The sequence below is a fragment of the Chelonoidis abingdonii genome, chromosome 10 (assembly GCF_003597395.2).
Source record: "Chelonoidis abingdonii isolate Lonesome George chromosome 10, CheloAbing_2.0, whole genome shotgun sequence".
Classification (NCBI taxonomy): domain Eukaryota; kingdom Metazoa; phylum Chordata; order Testudines; family Testudinidae; genus Chelonoidis; species Chelonoidis abingdonii.
Genome location: NC_133778.1, coordinates 49,147,503 through 49,166,598, shown reverse-complemented (window position 1 = coordinate 49,166,598; position 19,096 = coordinate 49,147,503). Strand labels below are relative to the sequence as shown.

Sequence of the window (19,096 nt, the reverse complement as noted above, 5' to 3'; positions counted from 1 at the left end):
AACATGCCAACAATAGGAGAGCATAGATACTGGAGTAGAAAGACACGACTATGGCACTGGTCTGGGTCCCAAAGGACAGGTTCAGCTCCTGCGTCAGATGCAGACTTCCCGTATGAACTTGTGCTAGTCATTTAATCTGCACTGTGCCTTAGTTCCTCATCTGTAAAATGGGGATGTGCTTCCTATATCACTGGGACATAGTGAGTGCACAATCCATTAATGACTTAGGCATTCAGAGAATATGGTGACTAGGGACATATGTAACCAGATCGATAGAGAACTGCATACATCTTATTTTTATTCTAATATTCATTGTCCCTTAATACAGCATGATCCATACAGTGTATGTATTTTATGAAAGGTTGAATAAGAAATTTCGATGTGTATATATTATTTGACATGTAAAATGAAATAAAAAGACCATATTCTCAGTCATATGCAAATAGTTTCTTGAATGGTGATTAGCTTGCTAGGCACATATTTGATACTTCTTGTTTTCATACATGTTACATGCATGTTATGTAAGGTTAGAAAAAGCAAAGAGTTATACAAAATTACTTTTCAATTTTCCTTTCATGTAAATGAAAAAAATCCTTTTTTTTAAAAAAAAAAAAACAAAATACAGATCCTAGAGCTAAAATGTTATTTCTAATTTAATAATGTATTCTGAACAACTAAATTGCAAAATGAAATTGTTTGGATGATTGGTTTGCAGTAAACATGATGCACCAAATTGGTTTCTAATTTTAGAGAAAGGTTAAGTTTCCTCTTATAATAATGAAGGAATAATAGAAGCATTTATGATAATGAGGTTTTTATAATTAAAAAATCAAATTCTCAGGTAATATAACCTGATATGAAAGTTATGTTGGATGCATCTATGTACTATAGTACCATCTAAAATGACTCTTTTGTGATGTTACGTTAGATTTGTGCTGCCAATTAACACACAAAATATTTCTTCAAAATGCTGTTTACCAAGTGCCAGATTGTATTCTGTGTGATGGGTGTGTGAAGAGCCCTCCATATACAGATATCACGTCTTCTGCAGGGAAGAGACTCAACACTATCACACACCCAGTGGAGCCCTCTCTAGGGCCTTCACTGGGGGAGGCTGAAAAAGGGTAAATCTGGGGGCAGGATCCCACATTATATAACCTTTCCCACAGAGTTTCCTGGGGAATGCTCAGGTGCTACTGTGGGCCAGGGGGAGACTACCTACAAGAGTAGCTCCAAAGGAACCACACTGCCATGGTGGGAACTGGCAGAAGGCTTCCAAGGATCAGAACCAGTAAGGGGACATGCTGATGACCCCATGCCTCCCATAGATCCCCAGAGATCCATCAGGTTTGGGTTTGGACTCCATAGTGTTTATAATGTGGGAAAACACCATCTCAAACATGATGCTGTGTGGAAATCTTAACACAGGGTTCCATGTACGGTGACTCTTCCTGAAGCTTTTACATAAGGGGTTGATTTGGCGCCAGATAATTAGATTACTATCTCAGTAAAAAGTTCTTAAAGAACATGACATTCCAAAACTCTATTCAAGATTGTGGAGACTATTAAATGGCCTACTGCGCATTCCATAGGAAATAAATTTATTTTTAAATGATCGCACTGACTGAGAACTACATAATTCTAAGAAGTATCCTAAATTCACAAAGTTATCTAAATTAAAGAAGTTTCTTAAAAATTTTTTCTATTATAGTCCAGAGGATAGTCAAAGAGTTCTGAAATCCATTCTGGATTCTACATTTTAAAGACTGTAGATTCCATGTCCTTTCTTGGAAGTTTGAGTGGAGGAATTTTTGGTAAAATCTCTTTAGCATAAAGAGTTTTATGAAGTCCAGCTTCTCGAAGAGCTAGCTCAACACGAACTCTAGGGTCAGAAATGATCTGTTAAAATAAAATATCATCATGATGAACAGAAACAAAATATCAGCATTAATACTTTCTCAAAAATGTTACATATATAAATTCCTGTCTCTATATATTACCGGTACATAAAAACCTATGCTAAATGAACATTCAAGTTGGAAAATGAAGGACTCAAAAGTTAGAAAATGCCAAAATTAACATTGCCTGTGCAATTTTATTTCAGTCTCCTTGTACATATACATAACCTTTAACTTCATGATCATATATTTTTCCCACAGGATCTCTGCTTCATGAGTTACTCAATATTGCTTTTTATTCTCTACATCTAATGTGAGGCTGAAGGATATATTTAATGCATGCCATCCTAGCCCTGCACTGAAGATATATTTACTAATTTCTTTCTGGGATTTTTATGGTGTTCACACCGTAGTTATCTGAGTGTTTCACAAATGTTAGCTAATCTTCACAACCCTTGTGAGAATAGGTGGTGGTGGTGCCCCCAACTTCTGTAGGAGCCCTGCCTCATTTTTTGCAGAAGACAGCCTCATTCACTTCACAATCCTGATTTATTCCCAGAGCGACAGCGATCCTGAGCACTGAATGAGACAGAGGTCCTGTGGAAAAAATGTATGTGATCATGTAGTTAAAAACTGTATCATAATGCATACGCACAAGATAATCTTAATTCTGGTATTTCCTAATTTGTCAGTGCTTAATTTTGTAACCTTAACTTTTTTTAAAATATATTTTAATGTACTTGCCTAATTAAAAAAACAAAACAGAAAATCCATCATATGGAACCATTTTGATTCCCAGCTTCCACCATCAACAGGGTTTAGATCTTAAAATCCACAGCACAGACCTCTTCCACTTGAATTAATGAAGTAAAAGGTAGCAGTAAAAGCCTGTTAACCTATATGCAGACAGGCCACTGGGGTGGGGTGGGGGGATGAGATACACACTTTGCCAGTGGGTTTCACAGCTCGTTCCTGACAGCAGAGGTATATGGAGACTGAGGCCACGTCTACACTACGGGATAATATCGAATTAGCTAAAATCGGTTTTATAAAACTGATATTATAAATTCGATTTCATGCGGCCACACTAGGCACAGTAATTCGGCGTTGTGCGTCCATGCTCCGCAGGCGACACGTCGATTCGAAGCGTGCATTGTGGGCCTCAGCACGTCCGAGCTATCCATAGTTGCCCGAGCAGTCTCCCCCGCCCCTTGGAACCTATCAGCGATGAATTAATGGTCGGCGGGGGGTTCTGGGTAAATGTCCGTCAGTTCATTCCTGCTCCTCTGCGAAAAACATCAGCTGACAATCCTTTCGCGCCGTTTTTTTTCCCCTGGATGCCCTGGCAGACGCCATAGCACGGCAAACCATGGAGCCCGTTCAGCTTTTTTTTTTTTTCCGGCACCGTAATGTGTACTGGATGCCGCGTAGAGCAAGAGGCGATACTCCAGCGCTACACAGCGGGGCAGCAATTCACTTGCTTTTTGCATGATGATAGCACGAGATGGTTACCAGTCGTTCTGTACCGTCTACATTGCTGGAGAAAACATGGCAATGAGATGACGGTTATTCTCTCTCTCCTCTCTGATAAGCTGTCCGCTGCTATCATGAGTGCCCCTCAGGCTGAAAATCCGCCTGCGGGCGCAAAGCAAAATTGGGATTGACTCACTTGGGACTGAGTCAATCCCTCCCTTATGGTTTCTAAAAATAGAGTCAGTCCTGCCTAGAATAAGAGGCAAGTGTATTAGAGAACCAGTGTATTATCAGAGCACAGCTGCTCCGTGTCAGTATTCACAAGGGGGTGCCCCTGCAACAACCGCACCCATTGCTTTACCCCTCCTCCCCAAACCTTCCTGGGCTACGTGGCAGTGTCCCACCCCAACGCATTCATTTGTGTCATGAAGTTATAAATGCAGGAATAAGAAACAGGACTTGTTAAAAGAAAAGAGAATGAGGGGGAGGCAGCCTCTCCGGGGCTATGACAGTCCCAGGCAGTACAGAAATCTTTCTTTACACAAGGAAAGGGAGGGGGGCTGATGAGCTCAGCCCCAGTTGCTATGATGAAGATGCTTATTACCAGTTCTGTCTATCTACTGGGAGTAACTGGGAGTCATTCCCATTTTTTACATACACCAATGATATTGAGCAATTAATACAGGCAGGGGGTTCTCGAGGATGCTCAAAGGATGGCAGTCCTATTGCACCGTCTACCACCGGGGAGGGGGAGAGGGAGAGGAGCGGATACTGCTCTTCACTGTGCTGTAGCATCGCGTCTACCAGCAGCATTCAGTACACATAGGGTGACATTGAAAGTAGTCAAGGGAATGATTTCTTTCCCTTTTCTTTCATTGTGGTGGTGGGGGGGGGGAAAGAAACTGAAGCTGTTCCCTGATGAACCACGCAGACACTGTGTTTGAACCTACAGACATTGGGAGCTCAGCCAAGAATGCAAATACTTTTTCAGAGACTGCTGTGGACTGTGGGATAGCTGGAGTCCTCAGTACCCCCCCTCCCTCCATGAGCGTCCCATTTGAGTCTCTGGCTTCCCGTTACGCTTGTCACGCAGCGCGCTGTGTATCCTGAGAGTTTTTTTTTCAAACGCTTTGGCATTTCGTGTTCTGTAACGGAGCTCTGATACAACAGATTTGTCTCCCCATACAGCGATCAGGTCTAGTATCTCCTGTACGGTCCATGCATGCTGGAGCTCTTTTGGATTTGAGACTGCATCGCCACCCGTGCTGAATCAGAGCTCCACGCTGGGCAAAAGCAGGAAATGTAATTCAAAAGTTTCGCGGGCTTTTCCTGTTTACCTGCCGCTGCATCCGAGTTCAGATTGCTGACCAGAGCGGTCCAGTGGTGCACTGTGGATACTTCCCGGAGGCCAATAACGTCGATTTCCGTCCACACTAACCGTACTCCGAATTGTTAATATCGAATTTAGCGCTACTCCTCTTGTCGGGGTGGAGTACAGAAATCGATTTAAAGAGCCCTTTATATCGATATAAAGGGTGTTGTAGTGTGGACGGGTACAGCGTTAAATCGATTTAACGCTCTTTAAATCGATTTAAACGCGTAGTGTAGACCAGGCCTGAGAGTACCTGGGCTCAATTCCAGATGCTGCACTGGAGATTATCTACTCTCTGTTCTAATCCACACCCTCCAGCTCCTACTCCTTCCCTGCTCCCTCTCTACTCCTTATCCACTCCCATACCCTGCCTCCTGCAACCCTCCCTCGCCCTCACTCCTCAGCCCATTACATTCCAGTGTTCCTTCTTCCTCCCCATTGCCTGGGGACCAGCAGGGGAGTACTGAGGGCACAGGAGAGAGAGCCACACTGTTCTGAGTTCTGAGCCCAGTACCACAGTGGTATACAGTGTCAGGGAGGAGCAAATGCAGGAAAAATCCTGCTCTGCCCTTGCAGCCCTGGGATGGAAAATGCTCAGGCACTCTGTGGGGACAAGCATAGTCTGGCTGGAGTGTAGGAGCTGTGAGAAGATGGAGAACACTCACGGCAGACACAACATTTGGATAATTTAGGTGCTATACTCTAACAAGTCTCTACTGGCCATGTACAAACTGAGATATTACAGAAGCTTCTAACTTGGCCAAATTTGAGTTAATTTCCACGTGGACAGCAAAGAGAACATTCCTGATACCAAGGTTACCGCCTGACAAATTTTGAGTCCTTTTTCCAAAATACGGAGGTACTAGAGCTTTTCGATGAGACAGTTACAATTTTTTTTAAAAAGGGCCAAAACAATTTATTTTTCTTTTGTCTTCTTCTTGGAAGGAGCTGAACCATTGCTGCTTAAACTTAAATAAAAAAAAAAAGCACAGCTTATGGCATATTCAACATTGTAAAGTCCAATCTGAATGCTTAAAGTTTGGCAAAGTTATAAGAAACTGAAAATAAGGTCTCATAATGAAAAGTATCTAGCAGCCTTAACTAACAGCATCATTTAATTTCATCAGATGCAGGGCTAAAAGTTATACCTCATGAGTATACTAATAGTGTATGTTTCTAAACAGACTTTCCACATCATTATTCTAGAGCGTAGATAGTATTTTTAAACATATGGTTATTGCTTTTGGGGAAAAATAAATCAACCTGTAATGCTGTTGTACTAGTGTTTAATTTCTATTTCAAGCAGAACTGGGAACATCCTCAGCAATCTGATTCAAACTGAGAGAAAGAGTATCATTATTTTAATTTGGTGTTTTCCCTTTACATCTGACTAGGTTTGTAGAGGAGCCATCCCAGACAATGGAATAATTTGCCATTTCATTGAAAAACGTCCACTACCTAGAGCAGTGGTCCCCAACCTTTTCGTCTGGCAGGTGTCAGACGAAGGACCGTGGTGGCGGTGGAGCACCAATCAAAATGCCGTCAAATTTCTGCGGCATTTCGGCAGCAAAGCCTCTACGACATCGCTTGTTGGCGGCAAGTGGCGTCATCGAGAGGTGTTGCTGCCGAATTTCTGCAGCATTTCCGCCGACAAGTGACATCATCGAGAGGTGTCGCCGCCAAAACGCCATGGAAATTCGGCGGCATTTCGGTGGGTGCTCCACTGCCGGGCAGGACGCAGGCGCATTTAGATGCCCCCGCGGGTGCCATCGCGCCCGCAGGCACCGCGTTGGGGACTCCTGACCTACAGTTTTATAGCTACCCGCCCAACAGTGACTCTCCCTTGATGTAGTTTTCTATAAGGGCAGGAGTTTACCCTAAACTGGGATCGGCAACCTTTGGCATGTCGCACACCAGGGCTGGGCCGGTTTGTTAACCTGCCACGTTCACAGGTTTGGCTGATCGCAACTTCCACTGGCTGTGGTTCACTGTCCCAGGCCAATGAGGGCTGCAAGAAGCAGCGACCAGCACATCCCTCCGCCCGTGCCACTTCCCGCAGCCCCCATTGGCCTGGGACAGCGAACCACAGCCAGTGGGAGCTGCAATTGGCCGAACCTGCAGACACGGCAGGTAAACAAACTGGCCCGGCCCACTAGGGGCTTACCCTGGTGGGCTGTGTGCCAAAGGTTGCCAATCCCCTGCCCTAAACATTTAACATAATACTAATCAGAGAAGGAGGAAGCAGAACAATCCTTTAGAGAAATACATTATACATGTCAAAGAGTTTACGTTTTAATTTTAAATATATTAACTAGATATTAGGGCTGTCAAGCCATTAAAAAATTAATCGTGATTAATTGAACGATTAAAAAATGATTAATTGTGTGATTAATTGCATTGTTAAATAATAATAGAATATCATTTATATAAATATTTTTGGATGTGTAACACATTTTCAAATATATTGATTTCAATTACAACACAGAATACAAAGTGGACAGTTCTCACTTTATATTTATTTTTTATTATAAATATTTGCATTGTAAAAATAAAATAAATAGTATTTTTCAATTCACTGAATACAAGTACTATATTGCAATCTCCTTATCATGAAAGTTGAACTTACAAATGTAGAATTACGTACAAAAAATAACTGCATTCAAAAATAAAACAATGTAAAACTTTAGAGCCTACAAGTCCACTCAGACCTCCTTCTTGTTCAGTCAATTGCTCAGACAAAAAGGTTTGTTTACATTTGCAGGAGATAATGTTGCCTGCTTCTTGTTTATAATGTCACCTGAAAGTGAGAACAGGCATTCACATGGCACTGCAAGATATTTACATGCCAGATGTGCTAAAGATTCCTATGTCCCTTCATGCTTCAACCATCATTCCAGAGAACATGCATCCATGCAAATGACAGGTCTGCTCGATAACGATCCAAAGTAGTTCAGACGGACGCATGTTCATTTTCATCATCTGAGTCAGATGCCACCAGCAGAAGGTTGATTTTCTTTTTTGGTGGTTTGGGTTCTGTAGTTTTTGCATCAGAGTGTTGCTCTTTTAAGACTTCTGAAAACATGCTCCATACCCCATCCCTCTCAGATTTTGAAAAGGCTCTTCAGATTCTTAAACCTTGGGTTGAGTGCTATAGCTATCTTTAGAAATTTCACACTGGTATCTTCTTTGTGTTTTGTCAAATCTGCAGTGAAAGTGTTCTTAAAAAGAACAACATGCTGGGTCATCACCTGAGATGGCTATAATATGAAATAGATGGGAGAATGTGGGTAAAAAACAGGGCAGGAGACATACAGTTCTCCCCCAGGGAGTTCAGTCACAAGTTTAATTAATGCATTATTTTTTTAATGAGTATCATCAGCATGGAAGCATCTCCTCTGGAATGGTGGCCAATGCATGAAGGGGCATATAAATATTTAGCATACTTGGCATGTAAATACCTAGCAATGCTGGCTACAAAAGTGCCATGTGAACATATGTTCTCAGTTTAAGGTGACATTGCATATAAGAAGTGGGCAGCATTAACTCCCGTAAATGTAAACAAACTTGTTTATCTTGGCGATTGGCTGAACAAGAAGTAGGACTGAATGGACCTGTAGGTTCTAAAGTTTTACATTGCTTTGTTTTTGAGTGCAGTTATATAAGAAAAATAATCGACATTTGTAAATTGCGCTTTCCATGAGAAAGAGATTGCACTACAGTACTTGTATGAGGTGAATTGAAAAATATATTTATTTTGTTTATAATTTTTACAGTGCAAATATATGTAATAAAAATAACCTAAAGCGAGTACTTTGTATTCTGTGTTGTAATTGAAATCAATATATTTGAAAATGTGGAAAACATCCAAAATATTTAATAAATTTCAATTGGTATTCTATTGTTTAACAGTGCAATTAAACTGTGATTAATCATGATTAATTTTTTTAAGTCACAATTAATTTTTTAGAGTTATACGCATGAGTTAACTCCGATTAATTGACAGCCCCACTAGTTTCTTTCCAGTGTTTTTGGTTTCACACATGACAATAAATTTCTATTATTAATCCTTCTGTTAATGGAATATTCATTTGTACACAGACTATACAAGATAGGCAATTACCTGTTGTTCATTGTATGTATGTAATGTAAACAGTGGTCTTTGAAGAACACATTCTTCTTCTTCAGTTCCAATGCCCATTTTAGCTTTAGATGCCACTGTATCAGCCATCATTCTAGCTGGATCAACTTCAGCAACAATAGCAACCTAAATAACATTACATGAAAATACTTATTAGTCAAATAGTTGATACTATCTAACTGGAATGAAGTTGGAGTGAAGTGGACTGGCATGGAGAAAAGTTCCTTACCAAGGAACAGTTGTCCTTTAAACATATTCCTGGTGCAGCTCCACATTTGTGAGATGTAAGTGTGCCCAGGCCAAACTTTGAACCATTCTGGAAAAGCAATGGGACCTGCTGTGGGTCTAAATGATTAGTCTCCAGGCTATAAAAAGTATGTGTGACTTCATCTGCCCTCAGTTCCTTCCACTGAATCCAACGTCAGAAAACTCGGAAGAAGCAGGGAAATGGGGGGCCACAGGAGGTGAGAAATGTGGAAATGCAGGAGCAAAACAAGAGTTATTGACAAATAACTCCTCTTTCGCCAATAATTTCCTCTCAATATTACTAGTAAATTAGCTATTTAAGAGAGGAACTAGCACTACAATCCCCCAGGAGGTGGACTGAGGGGGTTAATTAAACAATGATTGCAGAGCTGATCTCCTAGAACAGGCAGCAAGGTAAAATTCCAAATCAAAAGAGTGGTCATGCAGAAAGATATGTCTAGATACCCACAAAGGATAGCTTTGCTTAATCTCCACAGTGGTAACTGTACTGGCTGGAGCTTTTGTTAGAGGGTAAGAGGATCCATGAAAATTTTGCAAAATTCCAATGTGATATACAAGACAGACAGCAGTCTGCCAGGAGTCCTGAACATGGTGCTGTCAATCTTGTAAGCACTAAGTTCAAGTCAAAAGATGGAACAGTTTATGAGATTGATAGAAATACACACGTCCCTTCAAGAACCATCATAAGATGACATCAGGCAGAACACAATAGAAGAATCTCATTGAGCAGAAATAGCTGCTTAGGGATAATAGCATAGATCTCCTGACTCCTCTGAACTGAATTGACTAGCCCAAAATTTCAACATAAGCATTCACAAACGAAATAACCTATTGATTACAGTTTATGCAGAGATCATTGTCCACTTCAGCGAATAGCAGGCTCCCATAGACTCCTCCTTGCACTGATGTAGTTTGTTCTGCACTCCTTCACAGCACTAAACCTCTGTTCTCAGCAACCTATCACTATCTAGGCCACTATGTAAAGTAACTACAGATCTGGGCAGCAAACCAATCTCGTTTTTAGAACAGTCTCCTCAGATCAAAACTGCTCATCCATAGAGGCCTCTCCTTTTATCCATGATGCTTCTTCTGGTATTTGGATGACAGCGTCACCATCTGGTGCTGAGATGACTCATCTAAGCCATATCTTATTCTTGGGCAGCCAAGAGAAGACCTAGCACCTCAGTATTTTAGTATTTGTTTTACTTCTATTTTATTTAGAAGAAATAAAAAATACCCATTCACAAAATATGCATGTTCTGCTAATAATTTTTGTCATTTTTTAAATAAACAGCAGCACATAATCAAACACGCAAAGACAACCATACATCAGTCACCTTACCTCAAAGGGTCAAATGCTAGGTAAAACAAATGGACCATGCAGCATGCCCTGAAAATCAGCCAAATCTATGCTATTTCAAATGGAGGATGAAAGGGCATAGCAGAGCCCCAAGGCCCATATGGAGGAAGCCCTGCCAAGCCTATTGAGGGAGACCTAGCGCAACTGTGGCTGTGTATTACAGAAGGAGAGAGAGTCTCTCAGGTAGGCAGATTCTAGGCCATTTAGGGCTTTATAGGTCAAAACCTAAACCTTAAAATTTGTCTGGAAGCTCAGAGGTAGCCGTTGCACATCCTGGAGCACTGATGTCATGTGCTATCTAGATGGTAGCCCGCTTACCAACTCTGACTATGCTGAGGAAAAATGAATTGAAGCGACCTCATAAACAACAACAGTCTTGGCAGTTGAATGCCTTGAAAATTTTGTTGGTTCCAAAGAAACCTTGATGAACTATGGCCTCCTTGCTGGAAGAAGATACCAAAGTCTCTAGTGATGTGGAGGGCATAATCACCAATATAAGCCTTGAAACAAAAGAAACTCCTGGAGCTTACAAAGACTCAGCACTGACTAAGCATCTTCTGGAAGTCAAGACATAATTAATAGACCCTGGAATCAAGATAGGACTGAAGACAGAGCTAGAATATCGTGGAAACTAGTAGGACTCTAGTTAGAAGGAGGCTGATCCAGGATTCAAGACTTCTTGCATAAGGAAAATATTTAGAAGCGCTTCTCTGCTTTCAGGCTTTGTGTGTAAAGGCTGCACAGACAGACCATGGAGCTGAAGAATGATCCTTACCAAAACAAAAGAGACAGAAAATGTGTTGACCAGTCACTGACACTTCATTGCTGCCTGCTGGATACTTCTTATACCCACCCTTCTGGATTAGGCATGGTTCAAAGGTACAGGGAACCAGTAAAGGCAACACTTGAGAACTGCAGTTCTGGAGCATGGAAGGACCCCAAAGAGCAGTCTAAATCAAAATAGGTCAAATAAAACAACTTCAAAATGTACTACACTACATTCTAAACTAAACTAAAACTACAGGCAAATGCAGAAATTCTGCCTAAAAACAATGAGGGCACCGTAGAGATGGTCCTTACATCCACAGCCATATTCTATTGGAAGTGAATGAGTACTGTAGGGGTGGCTCATCCTTTTGAAGGCTTATGGTGTGAATAGTCAAATCCATAAAGAAGAGCTCACATAGCCTACTGTTCTTTTAAATGGCTCCAAGCTGAGTATGCATGTGTGTACATCCTATAAGCAGGAATGTGCAGAGGTAAATATTGAAGAAGAGAAATTGCTTATTTCTAACCAGACTTTCCAAGACTGGAATTATGGTGGTTGTACAAGGGCCCTCAACTGAGTGAGTGTACTGAATATACGAGGGGAAATGATGGTGTCCTCAGGGCTCTAAGAAAGATGTAGGGACTTTTCCCAATCAAAACCAACAACCAAAAAGTGATGAAGGAGATGAGAGAAGTGGACTAATAACTTAGTAGTTATATTAAGTAACAGTCCTACTTTATTAAAGAGTCAAATCTAATTTTTCTTGCAAGGCAGTATAAATCGCAGTCTGTAGACAATTTTTATGTAGTTTCTTTGTGCCATTGTATATGCAAGTGGCCTAATACTGTTTTGTAAAAATACAGCAAACTGTATGAAGAAAAGTCAATCTGCAGTAGGATATAATTGCTGACACCTAATCAGATAACTAATGCAAGCAAAAAATATTAAAACTGTACATGACAGAAGATTCAACCTTTCTCTCTCTTTAACCAAAAGGTTATATCTATAGTTTCACCTTGTAAAAAAGATAAACAACTGAATGGACTTTCTAAATATTTTTATCTGTGCCAGATAAAAACTAAGGGATCTATTTCATGGAGTAAGACCCTACCAATATCAGGTGAAGATGGAGAAAAATGATTGATTAGAGGAATAGTTAAAGAGGAACTGAGTCATCATCATCAAAAGCCTTTTTGGACACATTTTAACCATGATGTACCAGTCACCAGCATGGTGGCAGCTCACAAAGTTACTGCCACCAAGAAAAATATACTTTCTTGTATGTCACCAGTGCCAATATGATTCAACTGATTTAATCAAGTTTGTTTGGAACATACAGTAAAACCTCAGAGTAATGATCCCCTTAGGAACAGAGGTTGTTCCTAACTCTGAAATGTTTGTAACTCTAAACAAAATGTTATGGTGTTTCTTTCAAAAGTTTAGAACTGAACATTGACTTAATACCACTTTGAAACTTTACTATGCAGAAGAAAAATGCTGCTTTTAACTATCTTAATTTAAATGAAACAAGCACAGAAACAGTTTCCTTACCTTGTCAAATCTTTTTTTTTTTTAAAAAACTTTCCCTTTATTTTTTATTGATTAAGTGTAACACAATACTGTACTGAATTTGAACTTTTTTTTGGGAGGGGGGGATTGGGAGGTCCCTGCTGCTGCATGATTGTGTACCTTCGAAGTTCCAAACAAGGTGTGTAGTTGACTAGTGAGTTCATAAAACTCTGGTGTTTGTAACTCACTGTATTGACATCGCAAAATAATGTGGTTATTCTAGCAGAATATTTTAACTCAATCATTAACTCAATGTTAAAAAAATTTCAATAGGTTTAAAAAAAAAGGACTGAAATAGCAGCCAATTGAACTTTGAGGCTCATTTATCTGAAAACCAGCTCTGACACATGTTAAAGGAATGTAATGAGGACATTTCGTCCAGAAGAGAACAATCTAGCCTAGGCCTGCCTTTTAAACTCAAGACAGTAAATTCAATCTGTATCTCTGTAACAAGCTGGCATGTTCCAGAAACCTGTACAGAAAGACAGTGCTCTTCTGAGTTACCATAAACTCTAGTGCTAGAACCATGCATAAAGTGTACTCATGCTGGCAAAGGGATTTTGCTAACTTCAGTCAAGACATAAGAGGATTTGGGGTATTGCTCTGAGTAGAGACAACTAAGGACTAGGACAGAGGTTGGCAACCTTTCAGAAGTGGTGTGCCGAGTCTTCATTTATTCCTCTAATTTAAGGTTTCACGTGCCAGTCATACATTTTAACATTTTTAGGTCTCTTTCTATAAATCTATAATACATAACTAAACTATTGTTGTATGTAAAGTAAATAAGGTTTTTTAAATGTTTAAGAAGCTTCATTTACAATTAAATTAAAATGCAAAGCCCCCTGGACCAGTGGCCAGGAACCAGCCAGTGTCAGTGCCACTGAAAATCAGCACACGTTCCACCTTTGGCATGTGTGCCATAGGTTGCCTACCCCTGGACTAGGACCTAGGCGATTTGACAGTTTAAGTTGATAATATCCCTACATTACTAAAGTTCTGTAGGAGGTCCAAAAGGAGCTGAAAACATTCCATTTGAAGTAAATTAAATCACGAATGTCAGTCAACTTACTTTTGCACATAAGTGTTTGCAAGATTTGTATCACAGCTTGCATCTGTGCAGGCAGATTTTATTTTTCAGTAAATCACTTTTCTTATGCATTTCTCTCCCTCAGGTAGGTCTGTGCTGCGATTAAAAGACCTTGGCTGGCCTGTGCCAGCTGACTCAGGCTCTCAGGGCTTGGGCTAAGGGGCTGTTTTATTGCAGTGTAGAATTCTGAACTCAGGCTGGAACCCAGACTTTAAGACCTGAGTTACACTGGGTGCTGTTTTGACCCCTAGTTGGAAAGTTGATCCCCCAGTTGGAAAGACACAAAAAGTGGTTTAAATAAACTTTTCCCTGCTCCCCACTCACACTCTGGGTTGCACTTTCTATGCTGCACCTCCATGAATACAGCATAGAATCTCAAGCACTAGATTTCCCTTTTATTCCTTGAAGACAAAAAACAACTCAGGGAAAATTAAATTAAAAAAAAATTAAATGTAACATAACTGTTTCAAAGATATATGTTCAAAGGTTAGGAAAAGAAAAAAACAACATTATCACAGTAAATTTAACTTGGCAACCTTGGATAAGTGCTGTCTGGAATACAGTTTTTTCATGAACTGCACAAACTTCATAGAGAGTTAAACTCAATCCTGTGCAGAGCCAACCCATGGCCCATGAACCACTTATGCTCATTTTTGGGGCTGAAGTGATTCATAAGCCTTGTGCTGGTCCTCTACACAGGACTGAAACTAAAAGGAACAACAATAGAAGAAAAAGAGAAAAGGATCCCAACTCAGAGAAATTAGTGACTATCCACTTCCAAATGTTAACAGATTCCACTGTGTCATTTAATATGTTAATGTGCATATTGTCAGAAGTACAAAACACAAAGGGTGTGTAAAGTGGCAGAGGTAATGTTACTGTGAAAACCTTAACTTTTTCATTCCTTGATTGCTGGGGAATTGCTTTTGTAATGTGTTATATTCATGTAGTTTTATGTAGCTTAATTGAATATCTAAATACTATACACAGGAAACAAAATCACCTGTTGCCTCAGGGCTTCAAGACGTCTCTCTCTTTCTTCTTTCACATGGGCTTCTTGAAGGGACAATTCTTTTCTCTCCACCAGGCGTTTTTCCAACAGTTCTTGTCTAAACTTAACCCTGTACAATAGAGCATACATATATGATGAAAACATTGGGCAAGTTGTATCAAACTGTGGTTTTAACATTTCTGCTTGAAAACCAGGGTGAAATTCTTTATCTCTGTCTCATGAATAATATGAAGTTTCCTCAAAACACCTGAAACTAACTTATTTAACTATTTTACCAGAGTTTAAAGAATGGATAATTATCCATGAATATTCTCACAAGTTAGCTAATTATCAGAACACGTTTATGGAGCCTAATTTTTGTCCAATATTCTCTATGATTCAGGCCCAAAGTTTCTGTTTCTTGTTTTCTGACCAAGCAAGGGCTGAAAGTGTTGAAGAAGTGGCACTCCTAGCTCATGAGAAGAAGAAAGAAGATCATCATATTTTCATGATCATACTATCTCAGAGGTTCTCAAATTTTTTTACCGGTGACCCCTTTCACATAGCAAGCCTCTGAGTGTGACCCTCCCTAATAAATTAAAAATACTTTTTTATAGATTTAACACCATTATAAATGCTGGAGGCAAAGCGGAATTTGGGGTGGAGGCTGACAGCTCGCGACCCCCCATGTAATAACCGCGTGATCTCCTCAGGGGTCCTGACTCCCAGTTTGAGAACCCCTGTACTATCTTGAAAAGATCATCATGTAGTTCATGCTGTCCAGTCGGGAGCAGCAATAACAAAGATCTTTAGCTTCCTGGGCAGAGGATAACAGTTGAGATATGAAAGCTACATACACAACAGGGAGGCATTTTAATTTGTAAATATATTCTCAGTTGCAAATAGTATTCCAAGTTTAAAACAGCTTAATAAATATTTTATAGTTGACTTTAAGTGTTTCACTTCCATTGTAACTTCACAGTATCCACATGATACTGTAATAATTGTTATACTTACTATATTGTATTTAGTAACATTTTAACTATTTTTATTTCAAAGTAAACTTTAATTTTACAGCAAAACAGTTTTAATGTTTTAAGACTCAATTTTGACTTTAAGTATCCCAGTAACTAACAATTTTAATAAGCAACAAGCTGACAAATGAGTTTAGCTAATTAGTTTCAGCAGAGCTACCTTTTGAAGTATTGTGGGTACATACTTATGTAATTTCTGATAAGCATAATTTCATTCAAATTCTGCTTTCAGCCAGTCTCATAACTATTCAAGAGGAAAAAACTAACATGCTTATTTTAAAAGTTTTAACAGAACTTTTAAAAATGTTTGTAATACAAGTTTTTTTCAGACTATAATCATTTATTGTTTGTTACTGTGATTAGAATAAATATGTCACGAATGCTGTGGGTACATGTAGTTTTTATGTAGTGGTTAAACAAAAGGACAAAGCTCAGAAGATGTTTCCATATCTGACACACTTGTAGGATCTTGCTAAGTCACTGGATACTTGGGGCCTAAAATACATCACATGTTGGGCCAGGTTTTTCAGAAGTAGCTCTTTGCTGGCATCCATAAAATTTATGGGCCAAATCTTCAACTGGTGTAAATGGTCAACTGAAGTCAATGGAGCTATGACAATTTACATGAGCTGAGGCTACGGCCCTATGTGTACATAGGGAAATTGGTACAGTATTTGCACATACAAGTACCCATTTGCACTTTCAATGGACCAAATGCTGATACCCTTGTTGATACTGAGTAACTTACTCTACAAGTGGTTCCTATTGGTTTCAATGGGACTACTTGTGGAGAACGATACTATTCAATGTCTATAAGCATAACCTGCCCCATTTCTCTCTAAAAATCTACTGAAAATCCATTAGATCAGCAAAACATGCCACCTGTAATGACCACTTGCCATGCTGTCTGTCTAGTACTATATTGCTCTGTATTGTCCCCACTCTTAGTTTTGTAAAGCCCAATCCTACAAAGATTCTAGGACTACTCTTGCTTATAATTAAGCACATACCTGAGTCTTCATAGCATTGTGACCCTTGACTGTAAGCTCACTGGGGCATGTATTTCATTTTAGCTTGGCATACTTAATATACCGCAGAGTGCCAGGCAGCACACATGCGGCACTACAGTACCTAGTAACAGTAACACCTCTCTTTCCTTCTTCGATTAATGTTAGTGAAGAAGTCTGAAGATGAAAAGCACTACACAATTCCAAAGAATTAATATCCTCAACAAACAGTAAGTAGTTTTTCCTTTCCTTACATCATTTTATTTTGTATAGTATGACAAGTCTGGTAAACGTAAAATTGAGCATTTATTTACTTTTGATTCATAATCTCACCTCTATTATTTCTTTACTGAATTATGCCGTTTCTTTATTTTATATAAGTTATTAGCATAATCCTTTCCTACCCTATGATGCTATATAACCAAATATCTATAGCTTTTAAAAACACATTAGAAAATAACTCATGAACTGCTTATGTATCTTTTGTAATGGATAGTAAATTGCTCATAAATACAAGGACTAAATTCTGGTTTGCTGTGTGGCTGTTTTATACTGCACTATCACTGGAATCAGGCTGCATCACTGACATAGCTGGCCTTGGCAGGATCGCTCCATTGTACAGAGGTCCTCATATGGCACAGAGTCAACACAATGGCTTCTACACATGCACCTTGTTGATTTTTTTTTTTTAACTACTGCTGGAAAACAGAATACAGTCTCTCTGCCTTTGACCCTTAAATAGCCTCAGGCAATAATTTCAACTGGATTTCAATCCCAAACATTCATGGCTTTAGGTAAAGTACAAGATTAATGGCTTCAGTGCAGTAAATTAAATGAAAAGCCATTGCAGGTGTGTTAAAGAGGAGGCAAATAAATATACATAAGTAAAGAACACTGAGCATGTGGAACAGAGGACAGAACAGTGCTCATACTGTGACAGACTGACAATATCCTGAATGAAATTTATTGAAATAAAACTAATTCAGTAAGGTTTAACTTAACATCTTTGGAATTCATTGTATTGAAAATGCAATTGAATGTTACTGTGGAATTGTGTGAATTTCCATGGGAAGGGTAAATAGGAGAACAGCAGGGGGGTGATTAGGCAAATTCACTCAGGTTTTAGCATTTCCAGAGAAGCCACCTCCCTAGAAAGGTGAGCATATACTAATTCAAATGGGATTCCCTAGGGACCAACAGACAAAGAAAGACGTTTGGGGTAAAAAGCCTGGTTTTAAACTGGCTCCTGGCTTTCTGCCTGTTCCAGAAAATGGACAGGACCGCTGTTCCACAGTGGGCCCCAATCCTTAGGGTAAAGTTGTCTATAATATCAAACCAATAAATTGCAATGCATGTCAGACATTTTCTTTTCTCATTTTGAAGTATACTGGTTCCAAATTGTGGAAAAACTATAACCAAGATGTTCTTTTTTCTATATATTGAAAATTCTAAAATCATCCTTTTTGGATGGGGGAACCCACCCAGTTCTACTGAAAACCTCTCTTTGGAGTGGTATAGTATCACATATGAACACAATAAATATCAAGATTCATATTGTAAATACAATGTTACATATGTAAAGACTAAGTCTAAATTTTCAAAAGTAACTAGTAATTGAGTATCTTAATTCTTGGGCATCCAATTTGAAACACTTTGAAAGGATGTCACTCTGACTTTCAGAGTGTTGGGGCTCAACATTTTCTGAAAATCAGACACTTCCCCCTTGTTGAGTGACTAAAAAAAATCCTCCTCCCCAAATCAAAGTACACAAAATCATTAGTCACTTTTGAAAAGATAAGCGACGAGTATGTATACATTAAATAATGGATCTTTAAGGCAGGAAATCAATTCTATATAAATGTCTCCCATTACCTGTTTCTCAAATAGATTAGAAATAGTTCTATGAGATGGAGGAATGGAAGATGTTATCTACACTAAACTATAATGAAGTCAATGGACTCAGTTATAAATTGTTGAATCCTGTTCCAGTTGCAACAATTTGCAGTTCACCCAGTATAAAGCCTTGTTTAATATGGTTTCGTTCATATGTATACACAAATTGGTCCAGGGAACTGTGTTGCTATTGGGTTCCATAATCCAATTCTAACTGTATGGTAGGATAGAGTTTCAT

The 19,096-nt window shown here is 39.3% G+C and overlaps 1 protein-coding gene across 2 annotated transcripts in view; it reads right to left on the bottom strand.

Moving 5' to 3' along the window:
* Window positions 1-289: 289 nt before the first annotated feature.
* CCDC148 (coiled-coil domain containing 148) overlaps window positions 290-19,096 on the bottom strand; it is a 139,711-nt gene continuing 120,904 nt past the window's right edge. For both annotated transcript variants that reach the window (XM_032778735.2, XM_032778737.2), the window contains exons 13-15: window positions 14,937-15,054; window positions 8,864-9,007; window positions 290-1,899 (exon numbers count right to left, since the gene is read on the bottom strand). In XM_032778735.2, the coding sequence (XP_032634626.1) occupies window positions 1,753-1,899; window positions 8,864-9,007; window positions 14,937-15,054 (409 nt within the window). In that variant the 3' untranslated portion in view covers window positions 290-1,752. The remainder of the gene's footprint in view (window positions 1,900-8,863; window positions 9,008-14,936; window positions 15,055-19,096) is intronic.